Source organism: Equus caballus, chromosome 18 (genome assembly GCF_041296265.1).
Source record: "Equus caballus isolate H_3958 breed thoroughbred chromosome 18, TB-T2T, whole genome shotgun sequence".
Taxonomy (NCBI): domain Eukaryota; kingdom Metazoa; phylum Chordata; class Mammalia; order Perissodactyla; family Equidae; genus Equus; species Equus caballus.
Genome location: NC_091701.1, coordinates 67,794,403 through 67,822,040, shown reverse-complemented (window position 1 = coordinate 67,822,040; position 27,638 = coordinate 67,794,403). Strand labels below are relative to the sequence as shown.

General features: G+C 40.6%; 1 protein-coding gene and 2 long non-coding RNA genes across 12 annotated transcripts in view; 2 read left to right on the top strand and 1 right to left on the bottom strand.

Moving 5' to 3' along the window:
• The window catches only part of LOC138918683 (uncharacterized), a 202,630-nt gene that overhangs the window by 118,268 nt on the left and 56,724 nt on the right, over positions 1-27,638 (top strand). The gene's annotated exons all lie outside the window — the stretch shown is intronic.
• On the top strand, positions 314-25,193 carry LOC102149070 (serine protease 58). Of its 7 annotated transcripts, none has more exons than XM_014732584.3 (6): positions 21,423-21,556; positions 21,864-21,985; positions 22,534-22,714; positions 23,148-23,404; positions 24,033-24,181; positions 24,572-25,193. In XM_014732584.3, exons 2-6 carry the CDS (start codon positions 21,943-21,945, stop codon positions 24,719-24,721), a joined length of 780 nt encoding a protein of 259 aa, XP_014588070.1. In that variant the 5' UTR covers positions 21,423-21,556; positions 21,864-21,942; the 3' UTR covers positions 24,722-25,193. The 7 variants fall into 7 exon arrangements, with proteins under 7 accessions (XP_023478008.1, XP_023478010.1, XP_070097543.1 ...); XM_014732586.3 differs by having other exon boundaries at positions 21,433-21,556; positions 21,871-21,985; XM_014732585.3 differs by having other exon boundaries at positions 21,478-21,546.
• On the bottom strand, positions 7,944-21,095 carry LOC111768773 (uncharacterized). Of its 3 annotated transcripts, XR_011428325.1 has the most exons (5): positions 20,903-21,089; positions 15,181-15,347; positions 12,552-12,702; positions 9,124-9,174; positions 7,944-8,273 (listed from the first exon to the last, which is right to left on the bottom strand). It is a non-coding gene; the product is annotated as an uncharacterized lncRNA (long non-coding RNA). The 3 variants fall into 3 exon arrangements; XR_011428326.1 differs by lacking the exon at positions 9,124-9,174 and having other exon boundaries at positions 20,903-21,095; XR_002801303.2 differs by lacking the exons at positions 7,944-8,273; positions 9,124-9,174; positions 20,903-21,089 and adding an exon at positions 16,067-16,183.

Sequence of the window (27,638 nt, the reverse complement as noted above, 5' to 3'; positions counted from 1 at the left end):
GGGGAGGGATATGTTGGGAGCTTCAGATTTATGCGACCGCTATTATCTTGACTGCCTAGAATTTCTACTTAATGTTTATTCTAAATGTCTAATTTACCAACAAGATACATAGGAGTCCATTGACTCAAATTATCTCATTTCGCTCTTTCAGCTCTTCTATCAGTGAAGAATTAAATTGGGCTGCTTGTTAGGAGACCCGAAAAACAGTGGTTTAAACAAATTGGGAATTTTTCTTGTGTAACATGGGTTCAGCAGCACAGTGATGTCACTGTTGATATCTCTGTGACATCTGAACCTTTCTCTCATGGTTGTCATGGTTATAAGAGCTGCTCCACCTCCAGCAGCACCTCTAGAATCCAGCTAGGGAGAAGGGCAGAGTGCAAAGTGCAAAAGCCATTTGTCAGATGTCCGCTCCACTTTGAAGATCTTTTCTGAAAGCCCCATCCAAAAACTTTTGCTTACACCTGATTCTCCCAGCGAGAATAGGAAATGCAGTTTCTGCTCATTTGTCTTTTTGTTTTGCTTTTTCCAAGCATACAATTGCCCACAACAAAGTAGAGGGGCTATTCATAAGGAAAAGCCAGGGATGGGGAGCTACTGAGTAGGCAATCAGCACTTCTCCCCTCCGGCTCCCAAATTCCAGGCGGAAGTTACTGATCTCGCACTATGGACTCAGAGACAGTTCCCAGGCCTATGATAACTGACCATCTTTGGGAGAAGCTGCTATCAGGAAAAGGTAAGAGAATCAGAGAGGGACTGACCAGCTTTGGAAAAGGGCCAGGCTGATTGACCCTTACCTTGGGAGGGAGCGAAAAATTCAGTAAGCAATTCTTTAAAAATAAAAAGAAAAGCACATTAAGGAATGCCCCAGTTTGTAAACAAGGACACAGTTCTCCTTTTCTCTTTTCTCCACTCTTTATATAAATGGAAGTAGTTCTATAATGAAATAAGTGCTTTAAAAGGTGAAGCCTAGTGGATCATCTGCTCTCAGCATGAAAAGATATAATGGGTTCAATTCATTTCCAAAATGACACTCAGCCATCTCATTAACACAGATACACACACTCATGGACATAGAGACTTCCATATGTGATGTCCTCATCGATACGCAGCTCCAGATAATCGTTGTGAGCTATATGTCCATTTGAATAATCTCATTTGCTGAAATATGTCGTACACTATTCTTTGGCTTTAAATCTAAGCTACTGTTGTAGGTACACCAATTCTTTAAGATTCATTTCAGAGAATAGGGAGCCGGACACCGCAAAATCTCCATACCCAAAGACAAGCATTCAAGTTTATAAACATGCCCATTTATTTACTCCAGCAGATAGAATCTTGGCATATATTGATTACATTTTGATCCAGAGAAAACTTTCAGGAGATGTGAACTTCTTGTTCTACTACTAGTTAGCTGTGCTATTTGGAGCAATTCACTTAACCTCTCTGAATCATTCCTCATCTTTAGAAGAATGGAATTAGTATGAGTGTTTTCTCAAAATTCTAAGATCCTCTGATTTTGGAGATTCTTATATATTCGATTAGCATTTGTTCAATGTTTGCTCTATGCTAGGCACTATTCTTTGCACTATGGACACAGTATAGTCTAGTAATTACAATGGGGAAGAATTTCAAGTCAATTAAAAGGAGAGGGTAACTAAAATACCTGGAATAAATTTAACCAAAAAGGTGAAAGACTTGTACACTGAAAACTACAAAACATTGGGTTGGCCTGGTGGCTTCGTAGTTAAGTTTGCGCGCTCCACTTTGGTGGCCTTGGGTTTGTGGGTTCAGATCCCAGGCAGGGACCTACACACCACTCATCAAGCCATGCTGTGGCGGTGTCCCACATACAAAATAGAGGAAGATTGGCACAGATGTTAGCTCAGCAACAATCTTCCTCAGGCAAAAAGAGGAAGATTGGCAACAGAAGTTAGCTCAGGGCCAATCTCCCTCACCAAACAATAACAACAACAACAAAACTACAAAACATTGCTGAAAGAAATTTAAGACCTAAATGAATGGAAAAACATCCCATCTTCATGGGTAGCAAGACAACATTGTTATGATGGTACTAGTACCCGAAACAATCTACAGAATCAACAAATTCTCTATTAAGCTCCAACAACCCTTTCTGCAGAAAGGACAAAGGCAATCTTCAAATTCATATGGAATTGCAAGGGGCCCTGAATAGCCAAAACAATCTTAAAAAGAAGAACAAAGTCAGAGGGCTCACATTTCCTGATTTCAAAACTTACTACAAACCACAGTAATCAAAACAGTGTGGTCCTGACATAAAGATGGACATATGGACCAATGAGATAAAATTGAGAGTTCAGAAATAAATCCATACATCTGTGATCAATTGATTTTTGACAAGGATGCCAAGTCCATTTAATAGGAAAAGAGCAGTCTCTTCAACAAATAGGGCTGAGACAACTGGGATTTCCACATGCAAAAGAATGAAGTTGGATCCCTACCTCACATAATATGCAAAAACTAACTCAAAATGAGTCAGTGACCTAAATGTAAGAGCTGAAACCATAAAACTCTTAGAAGAAAATATAGGGGTAAATATTTGTGACTTTGGATTTGGCAGTGGGTTCTTAGGTATGACACTAAAATCGTGAGCAATAAAAGAAAAAACAGATAAATTGGATTTCATCAAAATTAAAAACTTTTGTGCATCAAAGGACATTATCAAGAAAGTGTAAAGCCAACCTGTGGAATGGGAGAATATAGTTGCAAATCATGTATCTGATAAGGAATTAACATCCAGAATTATAAAGAACCCCTGCAACTCAACAACAAAAAAACAAACAACCTGGTTAATAAATGGGCAAAGAACTTGAATAGACATTTATCCAAAGGAGATATACAGATGGCCAATAAGCACAGGAAAAGATGCTCAGCTTTACTTATGAGGGAGATGCAAATCAAAATCACAGTGAGATACCACTTCACATCCATTAGCATGGCAATTTTAAAAAATAAAATAAAATAACAAATGTTGGCAAAGATGTGGAGAAACTGGAACCCTCATCTATTGCTGATGGTAATGTAAAATGGTGCAGCCACTGTGGAAACAGTTTGATAGCTCCTTAAAAAGCTAAACATAAAATAACTATATGACTCAGCAATTTCACTCCTAGGTATATACCCCAAAGAATTAAAAACAAGGACTTGAACAGATACTTGTATGCCAATGTTCATTGCAACATTATTCATAATAGCTAAAAAGCACAAACAACCCAAATGTCCATCAACAAATGAATGGAGAGATACAATGTGGTATATACACACAATACAATGTGGTATATACACACAATGAAATATTACTCAGCCATAAAAAGGAATGAAGTTCTGATACATGCTCCAACGTGGATGAACCTTCAAAACATTATGCTAAGTGAAATTAGCCAGACACAAAAAGGACAATTATTATATGACTCTACTTATTTAAAATATCTAGAATAGGTAAATTTATAGAGGAAGAAAGTAGATCAGAGGTTGTCAGAGGTTGAGAGAAAGGAGAATAGGGAGTTATTGCTTAATGGTTAAAGGGTTTCTGTTTGGATGTTAAAAAATTTTGGGAACAGGTAGTGGTGATTGTTTGCCCAACATTGTGAATGTAATTAATGCCACTGAACTGCCCGCTTAAAATTAGTTAAAATGATACATTTTATGTTACATGTATTTTACCACAATAAAAATTTTCCCAAAAAAATGAGAGAGTAACTATGCAGGGAGATATGGAGACAGGTGGTCATATTTTATAGGAAGCCATTGGCTGTGCCTCGAGACACACATACAGATGTATACAGACGCAGACTTGCACACACATAAACACAACCCAGGTACCTAAACACAGATACTCAGATAACACAGGAGTTCCATACCTCTTGGTATGTACCTACCTACATACATACAATCTGCACTTTGTGTATAAAGATGGTTGATTTCAACCACCATCAAGATTCAGCCATCCACACAGCAGGGGTGCACACACCTACACATGGCTCATGTAACAATATAGCCACACAGGTTAACCAAAAAACCCATTCACCTAAAGAAAAGCATGTTGTAGAGGTGAAAGGAAACAAATGCCTACTAGCTCACAGAGACATCCCACAGACAACCATGATGCAGGATGTAACGGTGAAAGGGTTCAAGGGCATGTAAATGGGTTCATTGATTGGTAGGTGGGAGAATCGGGGTAGTGAGCAAAAGGGTAAGTATTGGAGGCTAAGAGTTGTATGGAAGGGAGGAGATTGGAAGATGGGTGACATGCGTGAGTGGGAAGATGAGTGGGTGTTAACATCACACAGAAAACATCATACAGCTTCTTTGTCAAAGAGATTCAAAACAAAATAAGCTTGAGTTGCCAAATTTTACTCTTTTCTCTTACCTGTTACTATCTGATCTCTGGTTATCAGAGAACAAGCTGTACACTCAGTTACCTTTATAATTGTGCTAGCCCCTCCCACTGGTCCCAACACTAGTCTAGGGTAGTTCTCAGGTGAGATCAGTGAGCTGCTTTGTCTGTCTTCTGTCTGCCCAATACAGTGAAGCCTCCTCTACACAGTGAGTTCAGCTGTGGAAAATTGCCATGCCCACTGGCAGCCGGCTAGGGCCGCGGTTGAGGAGGGAAGTCCCGGACTGACCAAGGTCTTTTTACTGATGGTCAGCTGAGGAAGTGAGGGGTGGGAATAGTGAGTCAGGAGCAAAAGACCAGCATTCAGAGGAGCAAATGACAGCATTTAGAGCTGACGTTCAAAGGGAGCTGGCCCTCCTCCTCAATGATGAGGAAACGGATGAGATCTCCAAGAGCAGCAGTAACATTGTGGCGTGAGGGCAAGGCTTCCCCCAGAACACACCTTTTATGTTGGTCCTGGTGTCCTCTGTGGTGGTGAAAACTGTACCTCAGCAGGAGAGGTGCTTAAGGCAATCCTTAGCTGGCGCCTCCCAGGGAAACCAGGAGGGAGGCAGAAGGGTCTGCCGCTAGTCTCTTTCCCGGGCCTTTTCACCTCAGCGCTGACACTTTATTTCCTCACCCCTCAGGGACTAGTTCCCTTCTACCTTCTGTTAAAATCCTGAATGATTATACGAGTTAACATCTTATCCTTCTGTGTTAGGAAAGAGAATTCTCAACTTACTGCTAATCAATAAAATCAGAATGAGTTACATACGATTCTCATTTCCTCTTTTTCAACCTGCTTTGGAAAACCAAAAAACAGCCTAGGCTAGTATAAGGTGTTGTGACTTAGCAAACAAGGTGACTTGGTGTATTCTGTTTCTTTCTCAGTTTCATAATAATTTTCTGAAGAGCATATATTGATTGAATAAAAGTTGGTCTTTCAATAGAGAACCAAGATTGGCTTTTTTGATTGTGGGTAATAGCTTTTTAAAAGTATACTACTTTGAATTAATTTTTTAATGAGTGTAACTGCTGTAATTTTAACGGTGTTAACGAAATTTGGCATGTGCGTTTGTGTGTGTGTAGGTGACAGATGTGTGATTTTGCTGAGCGAAGTCTACAGTTAGTAAAATCACTATCCTTAATACTGAAAGCAATTAAAAATGTTTTTATCTTTCAGCTGTTATAAATACATATTTACATATTATAAATACACATAGAGGATACTGATTCTTAGACAAAATTATTGCGTTCTGGCACTTCACTTACTTTGAATTCAGTTGTGCTGGAAAAATTATTCTGTCTTTGAAGATAATTTAACCCTTGTAAGCATGCATGCATGGGTAACTCCAAAATGAATAGTGAGCTTAAAAACTGAAAACTCTTCTGACAGCAGCTTGGCTTATTCTGGAAGAAATTAAGAGAAATATCAGAAGTATGTGGCCTTTTGTGGGTATAATACCGACAAGACAAATATTCCTGATGGACCATCTGAGAAAGGATTCTGAGTGTCTTTGCATGTGATTTGCATATAACTCACATGCCTACACGAAATATCACAAGCCAGCTGCCTCTGCAGGTTTCCTACTCAGAGGAAAGAAAGCAGGCCATTGTCAGAGTGAGGGAGGTGAGGAATGAAGAGCAGCAGCTATGCATGGACTCTACAATTTGCTTAAGCCTCGCACTGAGACAAGGCACTCGAAACAAAGAACTTAGCTTCCCCACCCACCCCACCCCCATGGCTGGGACTCCTCCAGGTGCTCACGCAAGGGGGCCATCTAGAAGACAGAGCCAGTGTGGGTAACCAGGTGGTATTTTTTGTTTTTTCTTTGAGATGCCTATGGATTAAAATTCTGTGTTTTCGTTTTAAACATTAGGAGTTTTTGTTTTTTGCTTTAAAATAAAAAATAAATTTCTTTTTAAAGAAAAACGCTTGTTTATATTAAAAAAGTGCAAAACAGAGATAAGCAAAGAAATCATTTATATATAAAATAATTTACAAATCTCTATGTCTAGAATATTCCCATTTTCATCTTTCAGACATCTCTAGACATGGAGATTTGTAAACTATTTTTACATAATGTATAAGGAACGTTGACATTGGTTAATAGATATCTATGTCATCATTCATGGCCACATGATATTTTATTAGAAGCAGCATTATTAATTCACCTTCAATTGCTGGACAGTTATATCATAAAGGTGGTTTACCATTATTAGCAATACTATGGTAAATACACTTGTACATGCGTCTGTTTATATTACCTGTTTATTTCCCTAGGATAAAATTCTGAAAGTAGAATTGTTGACTGTACTCTTTTTAAGAGTTTTGATTCATATAGACAAATTTCCCTTCTGTCAGGTTATATCAGTTTACATTCCAACCAACTGAGCATCATCATGTTCATTTCTGTATACTCTCAACAAAGCAGAGTGTTAACATTCTTGAAAACTGGTTTTAGGGGCTGGCCCAGTGGTGTAGTGGTTAAGTTTACACACTCTGCTTCAGTGGCCCGGGGTTGGTGGGTTCAGATCCTGGGTACGGACCTATATACTGCTCATCAACCTGTGCTTTGGTGGCACAGATATTACCTCAGGGCCACTCTTCCTCACCAAAAAAAAAAGCAAAAACAAAAAATTAGTTTTAAAAGGAAATAAAATGGAGAAATTGCAGAGAAGCAACATATAAGTAGAAATGAAGGAAATAAGAACAAGGCAATAGAAATAACGTTCCTTTCCCCAGATACATGCAACTCTAGTCAGATTCTTTCCTTTTCTTCTCTTTTATTTATTTACTTGTTTTGATCATCTACGGCCGTTGTGGTAGAGACAGTCACAAACCTACTTCCTTTCCTCCCGTGCACACAACTGGAGTACATTTCCCAGCTCCCTTGAGGTTATATGTGATCGTGAGTTCTGGCCAACAGAATGTGGTGGAAATGATACATGCTGTTTCCAAGCCTGGCCCCTGATTTTCCCACACTTCTCTTCGCTTGTCTGTCAGCCTGATGCGTAGGAACCTGCAGAGGACTCTGAAACCCTGGAAGATGGCAGAGTCTCAGGAAGGAGGAGCCCAGGTCCCTGAATCGCCTCCTGGGAGGCCACTCATCAAATACCCACACTGAACTGTTACATACACAATTAACAAATTCTATTTTCTTAAACCACTGAGACTATAGAAAAACTACAAAATTCAGATAAACAGAAGAAAAAATTGCCCAGAATTCCAAAGAGCAGAGAGAACTAATTGTTACATGAGTTAGTCTACCCTTACAAATCTAGGCACGTTGCTCCTTTTAGTCAACGCAAATTGGACTTAGAGGTAAAAAATGAGGGTGTGGTATTATTTTCTCTTTCACAATCATCTTCCTCCTTCTTGAAGACCTGGTGTGGAAAATAATAAACTATTTTGTATACAGTAATTGCCTTATATATAGAAAACTGTGTTTATGTATAAGGTATATACTTCTCTATACACATCTCACACTCGAATATTCATGCCAAAGGAGTAGAAAATTGACATAAGTAAATAACTTAATATCATTTATTTGATTTTGGATTATGTCAGCCTGTGGTCAAAAATTCAGACTTAGGTTTAAGGGAGAGAGAGTTCTAACCAATCATTACATCTGTTCCCCAAATTTCTCAGCTCCTTTGAAGTTAGGAAGACCACGTGATTAGCTGTGGCCAATGAAATGTGAGCAGAAGCCACAAGTGTTCTTCCGGGCAGAGGTGGTGAAAAGACCCTCTGAGATTTTGCATCTCTCTTTCCCTACTCGGTGGCCAAGGAGCTGGTGCAGCCACGAGATGGCAGAGCCTCCATCATCCTGGTCCTTGAGTAAGACTGCCACCCCATCTATAACAGATATGAAACATGAACAAGAATTAAACCTTTCTTATGTTAAACCACTGGGATATCAGATTATTTGGGTAACTGTCACATAAGCCTATCTTGTCATGACTAACACAAGGCTCACACATTCTCTGTATCTTGTTCATCCTCCGCATCAACAGCTCCAAACCTCGTGAAGGCTCAAAGCCACCATTAATCATCCTCAGACTGGTTACATGGGGTTTGACTTCCTAGCTATGAAGGAAAAGGTGACATAAAAAATCAGGATTTAGAATAGAGGGGTAAGAGCTCCCTTCTTGTGAGTGCAGGAGCGTTCTTACTAAAGCAAATAAGAGGCAGATGTAGTTGTTCTGGATTTTCCCAGGCCCAAAGTAGCTTATGAAATAAATTTATATTATGCTTACATCACTTACAGTATGTAAGCATAAGTGTGTAAGAACCAATTATGGTGTACAGACATAAAAGGTAGTAACGACAGAGAGTGGGTTGGGTCTCTGGCCCTGCTAGGCAGGTTTATTGTATCACTTGTTCTCCACCAGTTAATAATGAAAAGTGACGTATGGCAAGGAGTGGAGAAGTTAGTTTACAAAGAGGAAATACGAAATAAAGCACAGACTCTGGGCTTCTTTACTGTGTAATGGCTTTAAATGAATTCTCCTTAAATCAACAAATGATACTTTTCTATTGTATCTGAATTTTCTCTAATGAGCATATATTATTTTTACAATGAGAAAAAGGTATTTCTATTTTGGAAAAAATATCGGTATTGGTGAATGGAGAATTAATAACTGTTTCCTCCATTGATGCATATGTAAGAGCACCTAGCACAAACAGTGCTTATCAGCTTCCTTACCCGCTTAATTCAGGGGCTGAGTTCCTTGAGGGCAGATGCACGGTTGCAATTCTAGAAGCAATCACAGTGGGGAGGCACATCATAGAGGCTCAGACATGCGAGTTGCATATTGAATAACTCTATCTAACCTGTATATATTGATCCATCACCTCTTTCATTTTGGGATTATTTGCTTTAATTTCAAGTGATATTCCGAGTAGCTTGGTGGGCTCGGGACTTGCCCATACATTCACACTTGCCAGGGTCCAGGGATGCAAGCATGGAATTGCCAAAAACAGTGAGAATCTGTGAATTTCTTGTTAATGGAATCTCTAGGCAAAGACTCCACGTTGCCAGCATAATTTCTCTCCCAGATGAAACCAGGCAAGCAGTTATATCGCCAATTCCCTATCTTTTTACATTTTTGTGTTGCCCATTACTGCATGTATGTAAGTATATCAGAAATCATTTTATTATAGCTGTAGGAAAAAAACCTTCTTATCCTATTACCCATTTCAGCTCCTCTTTCCTTGGCAAGTTATTTCCTGTCATGTCTTAGTCTAAGAACAGCTGAAGGTCATATTCTAGTTAACAAATGCAACCAATTTATCTCAATTTTCCCATTTTTAAAAAGTTTTGACTACCAGCAATGTAAGATAGGGTTTCATTTGTGATAATTACCAAATTTCAAGTAAGTGGTAAATGAAAATTGCCTGGTGTTGTGTAAGGAGGGGTAATTTAAACCCTTTGTGGGAAGCAATTGGTATTTTAAATAAGCCTGTCTGTAGACATTGTTTGTCTAAAACTATTTTAAAGGGCTCCATGAAGCTCTATGCCTTTACATTTATTTTGCTATTATAGTCATTTTACTAGCTGCGGAACTGCAGCCATCTATCTCTGGCTGTCTCTTTCTGACACCCACAGATGTATCCACCCACACACTCACCCACGCAAACCTACACTCTGACTCACATTCTGAACGATTGTCAAAAAATCCCCACTCCCTGTCTAACTAAAGTGTTCCTTTTAAACACATGCTACTTGTTTGATCTATTTCCATGTATCTGTGAGTCAGCTGAGTCTTGTCTGATCTACCCGGTAGACTAGAGCCTACATGTATGTTTTTTTCATAGGGATTTGGCAAACCTGCTACATATTCAAGGATGTTGAGATCATAAGAGCCTGGTGAGCTGGTTTTTACTCACAACACTTCTGACACCAAATGTGTGGGTTTTTTCCTCACGCCAACCAATTTTCCAGCTCTCCAGACACCAACTGAGTGTCCTACAATTCAATTCTGGCACTGACTGCTGGGGTTAGCGTGGACCCCACAGGTTAAGGGCTCATTCTTACAAGACTGCTCCCACTTCAGATGTCAACACAAGTCCAAAGCCACCCCTACTTCTAACCAAAAGGCTATAAATTGGGTGTTCCCATGACCCCTTCCTCAGGTTCCATAATTTGTTAGAAACAGTTTATTTGCTATCACCAGTTTATTACAGAGGACATAACTCAGAAAGAGCCAAAAGGAAGAGATGCATTGGGCAAGATGTAGGGTGGGTGGGGTGAAGGGGCACAGAGCTTCCATGCTCTCTCTAGGCATATAAGCCTCCCAACACTGATCTGTTCACCAACCAGGAAGCTCTCTGAGCTTCATTGTTTAGGGGTTTTTATGAAGGTTTCATTACATAGACATGATTGATTAAATCCTTAATCATTGGTGATTGACTCAATCTCCAGTGGGGTGGGGCTGAAAGTTGTAACTCTCTAATCTCAAGGCTGGTTGCTCTGGTAGCCAGCCCTCATCCTGAAGCTATCTAGGTGTCCACCAAGAGTGATCTCATTGACATATACAACTCAGGTATAGTTGAAAGGGGCTTGTTATGAATAACAAAAGATGTTTCTATCACCCCTACCAGGAAATCCTAAACGTTTTAGAAGGTCTGTGTCAGCAACCAGAGACAAAGACCAAATATATACTTACCACATCTGGGAACATTTACTGTAAATGAATCCTTGGTTATCCAAATGCTGGCAGTTGTTTCTAATTTAAAATATTATTCTAGACCTGGCAACATGTCCAGGGCTATCATTTCAATTAGCCTGACGAATGAGACTAACTCCAATTCAGTCTCACATGCACCTGCCTGGGCCGCCATTGAGCAATTTCATGAGGGAAGGAAGAAATGATGCAACTCCTTTTATTAAATGACAGCAGAGCATCATTTCACTTATATATAACTCTTTTAACCAGTGACATCTATATCTGAAACATAGCTGGGATCCAGATAGAAAGGATAAGACTGAAAGCTCCAAATAAATGCACTAAAGCTTTATTTTTTGTACACTGCTTTTAGGAGTGACTCTTGAGCATTCACTCTATGCCTATTTAATTTTATTTTACATAGACTATTAAGAAATTTCTTTAGGTGACTTACCAACCAGTCAGCTAATTAGTAGCATCAAGTTAAAACAATAAATTCAAAAGAGAGGCTGCTAAAGATAGGCAGAATTCTGTCAGTGTGAAATGGCAGCTGACTATCTCATGGCAAAGCAGGCAGAGAAAATTTGTGACAGGTAAGTTAAAAGTCTGAGGACATTTAGTGTAGGAATAAACTATTCAATACATTCCAGGACTATTTGAGGGTATCATTGCTTTGAGGTACAGAGAATTGAGTTTTATAATGATGATAATGAATCATTAAAAGAAAGCTCAATTTGGTTCTGTTTGAGAGGTCAGAAGTATGTAAATCATTTATTTGTATAGAAATAGTTTTAAGTAAATTTTTAAAAATAATACATATTAGTTATTTAAAAATTCATTTTTTATAGAAGAGCATAGAGAGAGAAGTAAAAAGATTCCACTTACCTGCCCCTCCACCTTCAGCCATATTCCACAGAGGTCCTTTTATCTTCTACAATTAATTTTTTTATTTAACATGTGTTACTTAATAGAGGAAGCTCCAGAAATCTGGAAATTCATTTATCTGAAGAACCCATTTTCTCGTGATCTTGGCTAAAGGAAGCAGGGCTATATCTACAACCATGGTCCCCATGCACTCATCTGGTCAGGATGTTTTTGCTACAGAAATAGATAACACCAGCCTTAAATATGGAGATCAAAGATGATATTATCTCTCCTTGATACTAGCCTCCAAATCACACTCATTATAGCCACTCTCCTAAGTCCTTCCCATTAGTTTCTCGGATAGAAGACAGAATTCTAATTCTGAATATAACTAAGTGCTGCTGCTTAGTTCAATGACAAGTTGATGCCTGGGTGGCTCAATGTCCTTTTTAAAATATGCCAACAAACCTAAGAACTCTGTAGCAGGTCACAGAAAAATGGCAGGCCGCTTGGTTTAGCAGGAGGGTTGGCCTCTTGGCCTGATCACCTCCTAACCCCCTGGTTCCTTTTCAAAATTGAGACCAGATGGAAAAACACCAACCTTCCACCACTACCATCACCTCATCTTCAGAGGCAGCTTCTAATAGGAGCTGACTTCCCATTCGCCTCAAATCAGTCTGAGTCATGGGCTCCAGGGTCTCAAACAAGGGCCTGATAAGTCTGAGCAGGAACCTGATGTGTGCCAAAAATACCTGTCAAAATGAAACAACCGGTTTTCATTTGCTTGAGGGGTAGAGAAGGGTGTTTAAAACAATAGGCAGCGCTGAGGTCCAGAATTTAAATATACGCTTACCCCATTTGAGGTAAAAGTTTGCTCAGCAAGAAACAAATTTCCATTTTTATCCACTCTTTTCTTGTAACCTCTATTTGTGTAGATTTCAATTGAAACATATCTATAGGAAAACTTAAAATTTTCACAAGTAGCACATGAATTTTTGATGCATTCAAAATACAGATTGGGCTGAGGTTATCAAAATAGTCATATTTCAAAATAAGAAGTGCTGTGAGTCAGACTAGTCCTACCAATTATAGCAGCCCCATTTCTGAAAGGCTTAGAGCCTGGGTCAGCCTCCACAGTAGCAAAGCAATGCTTTATCAAAACGGTGTAATTAGGAATGGGGGGCAATTCTTTAACCCCTCCTCCCAAGAGTTCTACAATGCTTTTTAAACATGTTTATAAACATTTGCTTTTGTGCCATTTTAGGGGGAATTTTCCATACAAAAATTTGGCTCCCAATGAGTCATCCCAGTCTGGTTCACACCCAAAAGCTTCCTGCTTGGCTATCAGTGAATATTGGGCTCAATAACTGCCTTATTTCTCTAACTGGCTTAAATGAAGATAGGAAAGGTGGCGGAGGGAGAAAGACATATTCAGATAAATGTAAAACACCGTTGGTTCCTTACAAGAGTTTGACAAATATATGCCTATACCTAACTACCATTTAAGCCTAGCTTAATGCCAGTATTGTGATGGATTTGTGTTTGGACTTTTATTTATTTATTTATTATTTATTTATGAGGAAGATTGGCCCTAAGCTAACATCTGTTGCCAATATCCCTCCTTTTTTTTTCTCTTCCCAAAGCCCCAGTATATAGTTATATATCCTAGTTGTAGGTCATTCTAATTCTTCTATGTGGAATGCCATCACAGCATGGCTTGATGAGTGGTGTGTAGGTCCGTGCCCAGGGTCTGAACAAGCGAACCGTGGGCTGCCAAAGGGGAGCGCATGAACTTAACGACTAGGCCACAGGGCCGGCCCCTGTGTTTGGCATTTTAAAAAGCATCTGGATAATTGTACCTGATGTTGTTACATTTTTCTAGTCTTCATGTGTATTTACTAGCTAAGGACATCCCAGAATTCAAATTCCTAATACGAAATTTTACTTTTACTGTTGTCATTACAGTCACTGGATCCAAAACCCATCAACTAAAAGCAACTGGAAGAATAAATCACCCTTTCCCACATTGAAATTGAAGAGAATGAGAATCCTTAGCTAAATTTTAATTAAGTCTTTCCTGAGCTAGAATTGCAAACTTTTCTTTATATAAATAAGAAAGCAACGTTAAGAAGCATATGAACTAGCAATGAGTCCCTCTGTACTTCCATTCTCAAAGGGCAAAATTTGGAAGTTGAAGTGGGACAGTAAGTGTCTCGGAGGGAAGATATCAATATGAAAAAAAGAAGCTAGGGGCCGGCCCCGTGGCCGGGCAGTCAAGTTTGCGCACTCTGCTTTGGCGGTCCAGGGTTTCACCCGTTTGGATCCTGGGCCCAGACATGACACTGCTCATTAGGCCATGTTGAGGCGGCATCCCACATCCCACAACTAGAAGGACCCACAACTAAAATATACAACTATGTACTGGGGGAATTGGGGGAGAAAATATAGAAAAAAAAATTGGCAACACTTGTTAGCTCAGGTGCTAATCTTTAAAAAAAAAAGAAAAGAAAAAGAAAAAAAGAAGCTAAAGTTGCTGTGCATAATAATGTGAATTACAGATTTTTTAAAAAAGAATACGTAGCTTGCAAATTATGCAACAGGTAGAATATACTATTATTCCTCTTTATTGGATTAGAGGAAGGATTGCGAGTTCAGGGTCCTTATATGTTGAATTGCCCTCTATGTTCCCAGTCATACTTTGTTGCATATTACATATTAAATGCTTAGGAATGATCTTTGTTCTCTCTACCTCCCAAAAACACTATTCCCATTTTTCTTGAAGTGTATACTTCTCTCTGTCTATATTTCATTCTTCCCAATTTTTATATGAACTTGGATATAAAAACTATATCACATTCTTCTTAACTTTACTTTAAGAAAAATGGTCCTATTTATACATTGATGAATGGCAACTGTCACTTAGCCTTAGTGTGAAAGAGACAATAAGGAGTGGTGAGGACTGTGATAAAATAGAAGAGCACACGCCTTATCTAAGATGAGCATCTACTTCTATGCACCAGTAAGAATGGCAATAGCCAGATTTTTCAAATTTTCAAGAGAAAGCCTGAAAGTACTTAAATACTTATGACTAATTCAATGATTTAAAAATAAGCAATTCCATTCTAGGAGGCCAAAAACACCAATAATTACCACTGGAAAATGTAGGAGATTAAATATATGTACTTTAACCCATATTTGGAGAGGAGAGAAGCAAAGAAGGTACTGAGAACCTTGGAGCAGTGTCCCTCGTGGTCTACCTTCTACTTCTCAGCTCACTGCCAACACATATACTGTTCCACGGGACACGTGAGGTGCCAATGGTCATCTCTGATCCTTCTGTGGAAACCGTTCCCTAATTTTCTCCAGAGCGAATGCTTCACACTTGAATTCATACTTGCTGGGAGAGATGGAAAAACATTAGGGGCAATTATAGCAATAATAATAATGAACTTATATTGAGAATCAGTCAATATTTATTCTTTCACTCAACAAATATTTACTGAATGCTTGCTATGTGCTAGAACTATAAAGTTTCCATGATGTGTTAGGCACTTTTTAGGCATTGGACATAAATCAGTTAAAAAAAGACAAAAGTGCCTACCCTTGTAGAAATTATATTAACTTGGAGACAGATAAAAAATAAAATTAATAAGGATAATATTTGTTAAGTTAGATGGTGATAAATGCTATGGAGAAAACTAAAGTAGGAAAGGGTCATTTCTCCACTTCTCCAATGTGGAATAGATATCTTTTGCAACTAGCAGAACCTCCACATTGATGCCTTGTACTGTGGGATAAAAGCTGTGTTAGTAGGGGAGACCAAGAGGAATATCTGAAACTGATTTTTCTCCCTCACCAAGATAGTGAATAAAATATAAAAATATATATATATATCACATCCTGGGGGAAATAACAGAGATTAGTGCTACCTTTTAAGACCTAAAGAATGCAGGATGACAGTCCTCATTTATCCCCATTTAATTCACCAGTCTGGCCCTTATGAAAATGTCTGATGCTGGGGAATAATAAACTCAACGTAATAGTTGCCCTACTTGCCCTAGTTGCTATGCCAGATGTATTCTCTCTGCTGGAACAGATTCTTAAGGCCTCAGGTACCTTATGTTGATTAGCAAATGCATTCATTTCCATTCCCACCAAGGAAAGGGAACAGACATGTGTGAACGAAACACATATTTACAGTCTTGACCAGAGTTAATTCTTTTGCCTTCTGTCATAACATAACCCAAAGGAACCTGGACTGCCTGGACATTCTGCTTATCACCACAATGATTCACTATGTTCATGATGTCATGTGTGGTGTTTTCAAGTATGCCCACAAATTCCTTTTTATATTTCTTCAAGAGGTGGAGCTTAATTCCTATCCCCTTGAATGTGGGCTGGACTTAGTGACTTACTTCTAACAAATAGAAGATTGCCGAAGTGATGAGGTATGACTTCCAAGACATTCCAGTTTCATTCCTTGCTCTCTCTTGGATCACTTGCTATAAGGGAAGTGAGGTACCATGTGCTAAGGACGATGAAGTAACTCTACCGAGAGATTCATGTAGGAAGGAAGTGAGGCCTCCTGCCGAAAGCCGCTAAAGTGAGCCATCTTGGGAGCAGATCCTCTAGCTTCAGTCGAGCCTTTGGATGACTGCAACCCTGGACAGCATCTTGCCTAAAACCTCATGGGAGACCTTGAGCCAGAATCACCCAGCTAAGCCACTCCTGAACTCCTAACCCCCTGAAAATATGAGATAATAAACATTTACTGTTTTAAGCTGTCATGTTTTGGGGTAATTTCTAACAGAGCAGCAGATAACCATTACATCAGGTTAATCAGAACAGATGATTAAGAAGCGGGAAGAATGTGGGAGGCCTTGGTAAGACACATGCTCTAGAGGGTAAAAGGTAAGTTCTAAGAAGATTCAGAGGTTCTCCAGGTCAGTGTCTAGTGGTCTGGGACATGCCAGGCATCCTACCACTACAAAGAAACATAATGCTAGTGAGTTTTTTGGGTTCTAGAGTCAGCACATTCAACACTAGGAAAAATACTGCCCTGAACCATTCGCTGAGTGACATGGAAGGCTGCCAGTTTTGAGTGGGGTTCAGAGCAGGAAAAAACTCTGAAGAAGCCTCAGGCTATGGCACAACAGCCCTGCCACTTAGGCCACACTGCCTGGCAGACTTATGCCAGGTATCTGCAAGTATCTGTGGCGGGAAAAGACATTTTGTGAAGTTTACAGCAAGCTCTAGTAAGAGAATAACCATGTAGACTACAGAGTTCTGGGACAATCTTATGCCACCTGCAGCAGAGACCATTCGAAAAATAATTCCTGAGGTGTTAGTGGGCCCTGGTAGAGAAAGAGCACCTGATCTTGGGACATCCAGTGACCCTGCAGCCAGAACTATTCATCACAAGGTTCTGTCAGATCCACTAAGTCATAAGGTTATGTGAGCCCAGCAGAAGTCCATGGTAAGATGGAAGTGATACATCTAGGATTGATCTTGATCAGGGCCAGGGGACAAGTAAGCTGCATGAGTAGGTGGCTCAAACTCTTGTGTCACCCACCACTATGGCACGTTGCCTCTCCCTCAGCTACACGTATGGTTGTTTTGGAGGAGGGGAAGTGGGGAGAGGGAGGTTCTCCTGTGATCAGTTCGTAGAAAAGAAAAAAACCTGTGCTTAGCACACAGATGGGTCAGCTTGGCACGTGACGATGCCAGCAATGGACTGCTACACTATAGCCCCATTCAAAGATGGCCTCAGAAGACAATAGTGAAGGGAAATTCTCCCAGTGGGAAGAGCTTTGGTGGTACACCTGGTCCTCTACTCTGTGTGGAAAGAAAAGTAGCCCGAAATAGAAATATGCAGGACTCATGTTAGTGATGAATGGTGTGGCTGCTTCATCAGGGGTTTGGAAGGAGAAAGATTGGAAAATTGGGAACAAGCAGGTCTAGAGAAGAGGCATGTGGATGGACTTATGGGGGTCCATTCCTCTAGCTGCTGGAAGTATTGCAGGACTACTATCCAGAATATACAAAAACCCCTTCACATCCCAATGATAAGGAAAGAAACAACCCAGTTTTAAAATGGGCAAAAGATTTGAACAGACACTTTGTCAAAGAGGATATATGAATGACGAATAAGCACACAAAAAGATGGTCAACGTCATTAGTCATTAGGGAAATGCAAATTAAAACCCAAATGAAACACTGTTTCACAGTTACGAGGACAGCCGAAATGAAAAAGACTGAGCGCACTGTATACCTAAAACTAATACAATGTTAAATGTCAATTATATCTCAATTTAAAAAAATTGAAGAAAAAGACTGAGCACATCAAGAGTTGGTGAAGATATAGAGGAACTGGAACTCTCATACACTTCTGTTGAGAATGTAAAATACTCAGGAGACAATTTGGCAGTTAAAAAGTTAAACATACATCTACTGTATATGATCCAGCTGTTTCACCTCTATTCATTTATCCAAGAGAAAAGGAAGCTTATGTCTACATAAAGACATTTATGTACATATGCATCTATGTAAAAACCCACATATATAGAGTCTTCATAGAAGCTTTATTTGTAACAACCCAAAACTGGAAACAACTCAAATGTCAATCAACAGATAATTAAACAAAGTTTGGTTTATGTCAAAATAGATGAACTCTAGAGTCAACAACAACGTATATGAATCTCAAATTAATTATGCTGAGTAAAGTAGCAAGACCAAAAAAGAGGACATACTGTATGATTCTATTTATCTAAAATTCTAGAAAATGTAAATTATCCTATAGGGACAGAAAGCAGATTAGTGGTTGCCTGGTGACAGAGTGGTGGGTGGGAGGGAAAGAAAAAGGAATTACAAAGGGACATAAGGAATCTTTTAGGAATATGCTCATTAATTTACAAAGCTGTGCACTTTAAATGTATGCAATTTCTTATATGTCCTTATACTTCAATCAAGCTGTTAAAAGAAAACAAGATTAAATCTCATGCTATTGATGTCCAGTGCTTGACCCTTGGGATCAAAGACCATAATCTGGGAATGCTATTCCCACTGTAACTCACAAGGAAGTGATGTGAGTCAAGCCAGGGAGCTTAGATTACCTGGAGGTCAGGTCAGTGTGACTGGTTGTTGAAAGTTTTAGGTCGAAAGATAAACAGGTGGTATTCACTCATTCATACAAAAAAGAAAATTGTGTGTGTAAAATCTACTGTGTGGTGCCAGATATTATGCCAGGATCTGGAGACACAGAGTTGAATCAGATATTTTTCAGTCTGAGACCATCAAGAAGCATGTGAGGGTCTGATAGGATGAGCTATGAGTGTAGCAGGATCGACCCAGAACAGGCAGAATGGGGATTGGGCACTGAAGTAGAGCTACATTGATCTGAGAGGTATCTCTGAGGATCCAGGTTCTGGCCCTTCGACATCCAAGCTTGAGCTACTTAGCAAAGGTTCTGGGCAGGGGCAGATTCTCTGACAAGGAGTAGGTAGGGTAGGTGACCCCAAATATAATCGTACAGTGAGCCAAAGAATGAAAGGAAGCATGTATGGAAATGGTCAACATGAAGAATACTGAAGAAACTGGCTGGCCTAGAATGGAATGTCCACAGTAGAAAAGAGAAAAATTTGGCGCCAGGGAACAGTGTAGGAGGAGTGGATTCAGACTGGAATCTGAGGGGCTCTTAAAACCCAGTCTGAGCAAATGGAGCTCAGTATGTGTCAGACAGGAATTGGCACAGATGGGGAGCAGAGAAGGGTCTTCCTCAGTGTAGTGATGAGTATAGCCAGATCAGAGGAATCCTTTTTTGTGGCAATGAACCCAGAAAGTATAGCCAAGTACTCACAGCCAATTAGAGGAATAGATTCAAAACAATCAGGGCCACTGTTTGACCAAATGCCAGGTGGAAGAGCCAGTCCCTGCTCGCAAGCAGGGACACGGATGACCTTAGAGGAATAAAAGTCAAGGGGCTTTTGACAAGGAGCCTAGGATAAGGAGCCTTTTGACAAGGTGTCCAGGTCAGGGCAGAAATTGGTGCCTATGGGATGCTGATGGGAGATGCTCAGGTGTGTGTTGTGAGGGCCAAGATAAGCGGGCTAAAAGCCAAAGATTACAGCCAATTTTAAAAAAGAGGCTAGGACACACAGGAACTAGAGTTGGTCAGAGAGAGACAAGAAGTTCGTCAATAGATCTCCCAAGGACACAGGCTGCCCTTGAGATTGCCCAGGAACTCTGACTCTCCCCATTATGTCATATCCCTGCAGAGTCAGGCATCATTAGTACTGGATTATTGAGGGCCTTGGCAGCCAGGCATAGGAATTTAGACATGAAGGATGGGCACTAGGAACCACTGCAAGCTTTGAAGCAAGAGCACAACAAATGAAAAAAGGATCAATCTGGCAAATTGGACAGAGGACAAGAAAGCTTGTCAAAGAAGGCCAGCTTGAAGGCTACTGCAGGAACTCAGGAGTTATATGGTGAGGGTGGCAGCTGTGAAGAGCACCACAAATAGAGAAAAAGGAGGAGCCATCAGAGAGGTAGGAGAGGAAGCCAGATTGAAGGAGATTAAGAAGGGGATGAGCTGGTTGCCTCTATGTGGTAGATTGTGACAACCGCCACAACTAAAGATGCATAGCTATGTGATAAAGCAAATATAGTAAAATGTTAGTTGAAGAAAATAGGTGGTGGGTATGGCAGTGGTCACTGTACAATGCTTTTAAATTTTTTGTTTGTTTGAAAATTTACACAATAAATTGGCCAAAAATTATTTGCCTTCTTCTATCTATGCCCTTGTAATATGATTTTACACATTCTCCCATCAAGAAGTGTACTCTTTTGCACCCTGTGAATCTGGGTTGGCTATGCAACTTGATTTGGCCAATGGGACATTAGCAAATATGATACATGCAGGGGCTCAAAAAGCGCTTGGGCATTGGGTCTTACCATTTTTCTGATCTTGGGAACCCTGCAACCACCATCATATAAGTCATCTTGGGCTAGCATGTTGGATGATGATAGACATATGGCCCAGTTACCCCCATTTACTTCAGCCAACCGCCAGCCAACCACCAGACGTGTTCATGGAACCATTGACTACCAGCTGATCACAGATGCATGGCTGAGCCCTGCTGAGAGCAAAACTGCCCAGCTGAGCCCATCCCAAATTGGCAACCTACAGAATTGTGAGCAAATAATTGACTGCTGTTTTAAGCCACTAAGTTTTGAGGAAATTTGCTGTGTAGCAAAAGCTTACCAATACATTCTACTCAGTATCTCTTTGACTCCATTCCAAGGGAGCTCTATGCTGAGCATACCCTGTCTGTCTTTGAATGGCTCTGCAAATTTTCAGGGAGAGGTCAGCGGTATCTGGGGGCTGGGGGGAGGATGACATGGGATGGGAAGAGTGTGACATGAGGAGAGGATGACATGGGGGTGGAGTGAGTGTGACACGAGGGCAAATGTCAGTGTGACATGAGGGAGGGCTCCATGTGTTAAGTGAGGGGGCTCTAGCTCATAGAGGAGGGAGTTTATTTTTAAGTTGAGGGCTGGTAAATGTCAGGCAGAGAGGTGGAGACCAGCCACACTAGGTGAGGACGGGTGAGTAAACCTAAGGGAAACAGGGGACTGAAATATTACTGGAGACAGTGGATTAATGCAGGCAGAATTGGCCAGTTGAGATTTCTCTTTGCTAATAAAGGAGAGCAAAACTCTTGGTTTATAGTACATTCCTCTGGGGGTCAGGCATCTCACCTTGGAGAAATTTCCCAGACTACAGTGGGAAGGAAGATACTCTAGAGAGATAGTCTGACTGTCTTTCCTTCCTCTGATGCCATCCTCTCTAGTTCAGAGCACCTTGCTCCCTTGAACCTCCCCGCCCCTCCTTATAATCTCTCCCTCTGCAAAGCTTCCAGGAGATCAGGCTGGTTGGCAGTTCACTGCCTTCCTAAGTCTTCTCCCTGGAAGAGCGTGTGGAGACAGCAGATATGAACTGCCTCTTTCCAGTCTTCACCATTCTCACAGTGACTGGTGAGTTCAGGTTCCTATTTTTTCTAAAAATTTTCAAAAGGTCATATTGGAGGAAAGTGTAAGAAATGGGTGTAGATTAAGAGGGTTGGAGAGATCATCAGTTAGAAAGATAAGAATTCAGGACCCCAGTGACTGGAAATTTCCTAGAACACTCAGAGCTATCTAGAGTCTACTGATTTTCCTCTTGTTCCATGGATACGAGAGAAAATTCGGACTGAGGTAATAAGACTTGACACAATGAATGGTGGGTGTTGGCAAAAGAATGTGATTTTGTTCTATAGCTAGGAAGTAAGCTTGAAGGAAAGAGAGAAGAATCAAGAGGAAGGAAGGAAGGAGAGGAGGAGTAAGAGAGAGGACACAAATACAGAGGGGAGTCTAAGGGAAAATTAACAGAAAGATCCTGAAATGGTTTGACAATACCGTAAACCGAATGGTCAATAACATTTTGAGCATTTCAAAGCACTTCCACATAAAATGTCTCAGGCTTCTGTTCTCTGGAATGTCTGCCCCGTCTCTAAGATTCTGCCATCGTTTCTCCTATCTGGCAGCAACAACAACGATAATCCTAACAGCAACACTAGCACAAGCAAAATCAGTCCAGCAACTCAATCAGATGAACATCAAAACTGTACCAACCTTTTTGATTTTCCTGAACTCAGAATATGAGCCTTGTTTGGGGACCCTGATTCACAAACAATGGGTTCTCACCGCAGCCCACTGCTTCTTACCGTGAGTGATGGGGGTCCTGGAAGGAGAGGTGTTCCCCTGTAGTCATAGCTGAGCAGGGACTGATGCTCAGCCCTGAAGAGACTTGCACAGGGGCTCTCAAACCTGAGAAGTAGTCGGAGGGAGGCAGGAAATAGATGTAAGTGGTTATGAGTTAGATTTCTGGGTGGGATGATGTAGACAGAGGGAATTAGTGAAGCAGAGCACCAGGGGATGAAGCAATAGGGAAGGAAAGCCTACATACAACGTAGTAAAGATCAAAGAATTATGGAACTGCAATGGAAATTGCTCATTTGCCAGACAAGGCAATAGAGGTCTTGGCAAGTTATGGAAGGAAATCATGTAAAGTCACAAAGCAAGTTAGGGGAGAAAGGATGCAAGACTAACAATAGAATAATATCTCCTTCCTCTACTAATCCTTTATGGTCTATTCCAGATTTCTGGAGATAGACCTTGCTGCTTCAAAAGAAAGGAGTTTCCAAAACAAGATCTGGAACTTAAGACCCGTGCTTACTGTCCAACACCCAGATTTCACCCGGGTTTCTGCTGAGCATGACCTCATGCTCATCAAGCTGAACCATCCCCTAGAGCTCAATGATCAGGTGAAGCTGGCGGTTCTGCCCAATACCACAGATGACAGAAGAGGGGACAAGTGCACTGTCTCTGGCTGGGGCTGGGCCTGGAATAATGCTAGTGAGTGACCTTCAGGATAGACCGTTGGCACTCCTTTAGTACCCATTCAAAGACAATTACCATATAGCTACTATTATAGATCATGAGAGCTGGAAGTGGCCTGAGAACTTACATTACTTAGCCTCTAATTTTATTCCTGTGAAAACTGAGGCCCAGATTGGTAACATGATATACCCATGGGTAATGTGGCCATTTATGGCTGGAGGTCTCTGGAATCCAGTGTTCTTGCCTCATTCATCACCCAGATGAGAGTGAAAGGGTGCCTGGGTAAGGAAGGGGTTGGAGGGTAATCCCACTGGTGATGCTGAGTGTGGCTCCTTCATTAGGACTCTTACAGACAGACATTCACAAATAAACATGCATGCACAAGCCAAGGCATGCAGTTTACAACAATGGAACCCAACCTTGCTTTTCTCTTTTCATTATCTGCTTTCTTTTTGTTCAGTTCCTTTTCATTTTGGCTTTTTCTTTCATTGAATGATGGAGAGGTTAATGACAGAAAAGAGGGAGGGGAGGAGAGAAGAAAGGGAGAAGGATATATGAAGGATCAAAGAGAAACAAAGCCTCTCTCTCTCTCTCTTTGTGTGTGTGCATGCACGTGCATGTGCATGTGCATGTGTGTGCTCAGACACAGTCCCTGATGTCCAGAGAAACCAGACTGTCTTTTGGTTCCATAATGAAAATTGCCGCACGTCCTCTGTAAGACAAATTCCTGTTAAAATCACAGAGAACATGTTCTGTGCGGGATCATCTCTGCAGGTCACACACTCATGTAAGGTAACTCTTTTCCCTCTGCCTCCCCTACCTTTGGTCTGGGACATTGTTTCGGGGTCCACATTTCTCCCTCAACCCAATCCAATTTCTTGTCTCTACATCCAAGAAGAGATCAAGGTAAATAGAGTCCAGGAAGGAATAAGTGTCCTCCTTCCAATCATGAATGAATATTGATGTCAAGCTGGAAACATCTCAGAGTGTTCTCATTTCTCTATGGCTTCCTCTGGTGTGGCCTAGGGTGAGTGGTGGGATGGGCCCAAGATGGCCACTAGACATTTCTCCCAGCCCTTGTGACTTAAATCTTTCTTTTCTTGGCCCCTCAGATAGGGACTTGGTACTAGATCATCTTTGTTTTGGCTACTCCACCTGAACCATCTCTCCTCTTTCTAACAGGAAATAGCTGCTGCCCCAATCCTGTGCGGAGATCAGCTACATGGGATCCTATCCTGGAAAGAAGGGTGTGTTCTGAGAGGTGATATTGGCTACTACACCAAGGTTTCCCACTATACGGACTGGATCCTCAAAGTCATCCAGACCAACTGACTTCTCTCTATTCCCTCTCCCAGTGACCTCAGAATTGGGTCTAGCCTCCTTGACCCTGTCTTTCCCCCCAACATCAGAACAAGTGGGAACAGAGTCTTTTTGGCTGTGAGAAGTTTTCTGTTCCTTCTGTACTCTTGACTTCTCTCATCCTTTCTCAGTCTCAGCCTGAATGATCATCACAGGATTTGAGGTGGATAATGTTCTCATGGATGGGGTAATCTCTCACCACTCCTTTCCTCTCCTCCAATTAGCTACTTACCTGCCATGGTTTCCTCAGACTTTTCTGGAGCTGTTTTCCCTTCACTAACCTCCAGAGGACATACGGGCCTCAGGAATGTGACAGTGAGATTGTGGGCACCTCCAGGGTGACTCCTTTGTCTGACGTCACTTACTACTGAGTTAGGCTTCATCCTATACCCTCTTACCCCGTCATATCTAATACGGCTGCAGTAAATCATGGGATTTTAAATAAGCTGCTGGTAGTATAATTATTAGAACTGGAGGCTAACATTTTATGACAGCAAGAACTATAAGGGTTTTCAAATAGGGTTAGGAGGTGAAGCAGAAGGCAGAGGGAGAGAAGAGTTAAATGGGTTAGACCACCAATAGGAAAAGAGAGATGATCCTCTGAGAGATCTTTCCTAATGCCAAGCACAGAAAAATCTAAAATAGATGGCTGGAAAGAGAACACTAGAAAACAACAGGGAAATACTGAAACATAGGTGAGTATAATTGTGTGTGTGGCAGTGTGCATATGCACACGTGAATATAGATTGGAGGGGGGGTGTGCACAGAATAACGTCACTGAACCATCCAAAATCCTTCCTTCACCAATTGCCAAATCAGCTGATTTTCTTCAAACCCTGCTTTCACCTGCTTTTATCCTATCTTTATAAGTTATCCAATTAAAAAAAATAAAATATGTTCTATATTTTTATTATAACATTTTATTTTGAAATCGTTTAAGACAAGGCTGCAAAAAATATTACAAGGAATTTCTGTGTACTCCATATTGCCCCAATGATAATATCATCTAAACCAGAGTAAAATGTCAAAACCAGGAAATTCACAGTGGTCCAATGCTGTTTACTCAGACAGAGACCTTATTTGAACGTCACCAGTCTTTCTTTACGTACACTCTTTTTTAGGGGGTGAAATTTGAAATTTTGTTACATGTGTAGATTCCTGTAACCATCACCACAGTCAGAATCCAGAACTGTTCCATCACCAGAAATAAACTTCTTTGTGTTAATACTCTCCTAACCTGAACCCCTTGCAACACTGATCTATTCTCCATCACTATAATTCTGTCACTTTGAGAATGTCATACAGTATGCAATCCATATAATTCCGCCCCTCCTTTTCGACTCACAGGGTGCCAGGTGTCCTTTCGTTATCATTTCCTTTCTGTCTGAAGAACTTCATTTAGCCTTTCTTTCAGAGCAGGTCTGCTGGTGACACATTCTCTTAGTGTTTCTTCACCTTCTTTCCTGAAGGACATTTTTTACTGGATAAAGAATTCTGGGTTGACAATGCTTTTTTCTCAGGACTTGGAAAAATGTTTGCCTCTTCCGTCTGTCCTTCAAATTTCTGAGGAGTAATCTGTTGTCATTTAAATCATTGGTCGCCAGTCAGTAATGCATTGTTTCTCTCGGGCTCCGACTGCTTTCAAAAGCTTTTCTTTGTGTTTCACTTTCAGAAGTTTGATTATGATGTGTCTGGGTGTGAATTCCTTAAAGTTTATTCTGTTTGGGGTACACTCAGTTCTTTGAACCTGTAAGTTTATGTTTTTGACCAAATTTGAGAAGTTTGAAACATTATTTCTTCAAATATTTTTCAGCTCAGCATTCTTTTTCTTCTCCTGAAGCTTTCACATGAAAGTTAGATCTTCTGTTACTATCCCACAGGTCCCCAGGGATCCATTCATTTATTAAAAATCTTGTTTCTTGCTGTTGTTCATCTTGATAATTTCTGTTGCTCTATCTTCAAGTTCACTGACTCTTCTGGCATCCTCATTTTCTTATTGAGCCCATTGTTTCAATCATTTTTTATTTTCTATATCTTATGATGCTTTGACATCTTGGGGGCCTTGCTGGTCAGAGAGAGACTGCCCCTCCCAGACTAATTCCTAGAGATAGGAAAAAAATCTCCCACCACATGTTTTCATGTGCACACCAGCCAGTCCAGAGCTCATACCCCCAACCACCTCCTTTATCTAACTTTCACACAGCAAGCCAGTATTTCCCCTGCCCTAAATCACCCCAGGGCCAGGTATGGGACAACTAGAGACCGCTACTATAGCCCAGAGCCTGCTGAAATTATTCAACTATCCAATCCTAAACTTGCTCAAACTTGCCTACCCTGCCTTGCCCATTCCTTCTTTTGGAAACCACAATAAAGGCATGTGCCCGTGCTTTCTCTTCACTCCCCCTGCCTCCTGACTGACCCTGGTACTTCCTCGTGTAGCCCTGTACTGCATGGCATGCCCTTTCATAAACTCTTCTTGCAATGGCATTGACCTCTCCGTGTCCTCACTCAGTCACCTCTGTAAATTAAATCCTGAGTACAATTAAAACACCCATCCAATGAGATTTTTATTTCAGTTATTATATTTTTAAATTCTAAAATTTCCATTTGGATGTTCTTTATATCGTCTATAAATCTTTTCTAAGATTTTCTGTTTTATCATTTTATTCAAGAATATTTATAATTGCTTATGGAACATTTTTATAATAGCTGCTTTAAAATCCCTGTCTGACACCTCCAACATCTGTGGAATCTTGCTGTTGGCATCTGTTGATTGTCTGTTCTCATTTCAGTTGAGATTTTCCTGATACGATGAGTAATTTTGGACTCTATCCTGGACATTTGGATATTATGTTATAAGACTCTGGTTCCTGTTTAGATCTCCTAATTT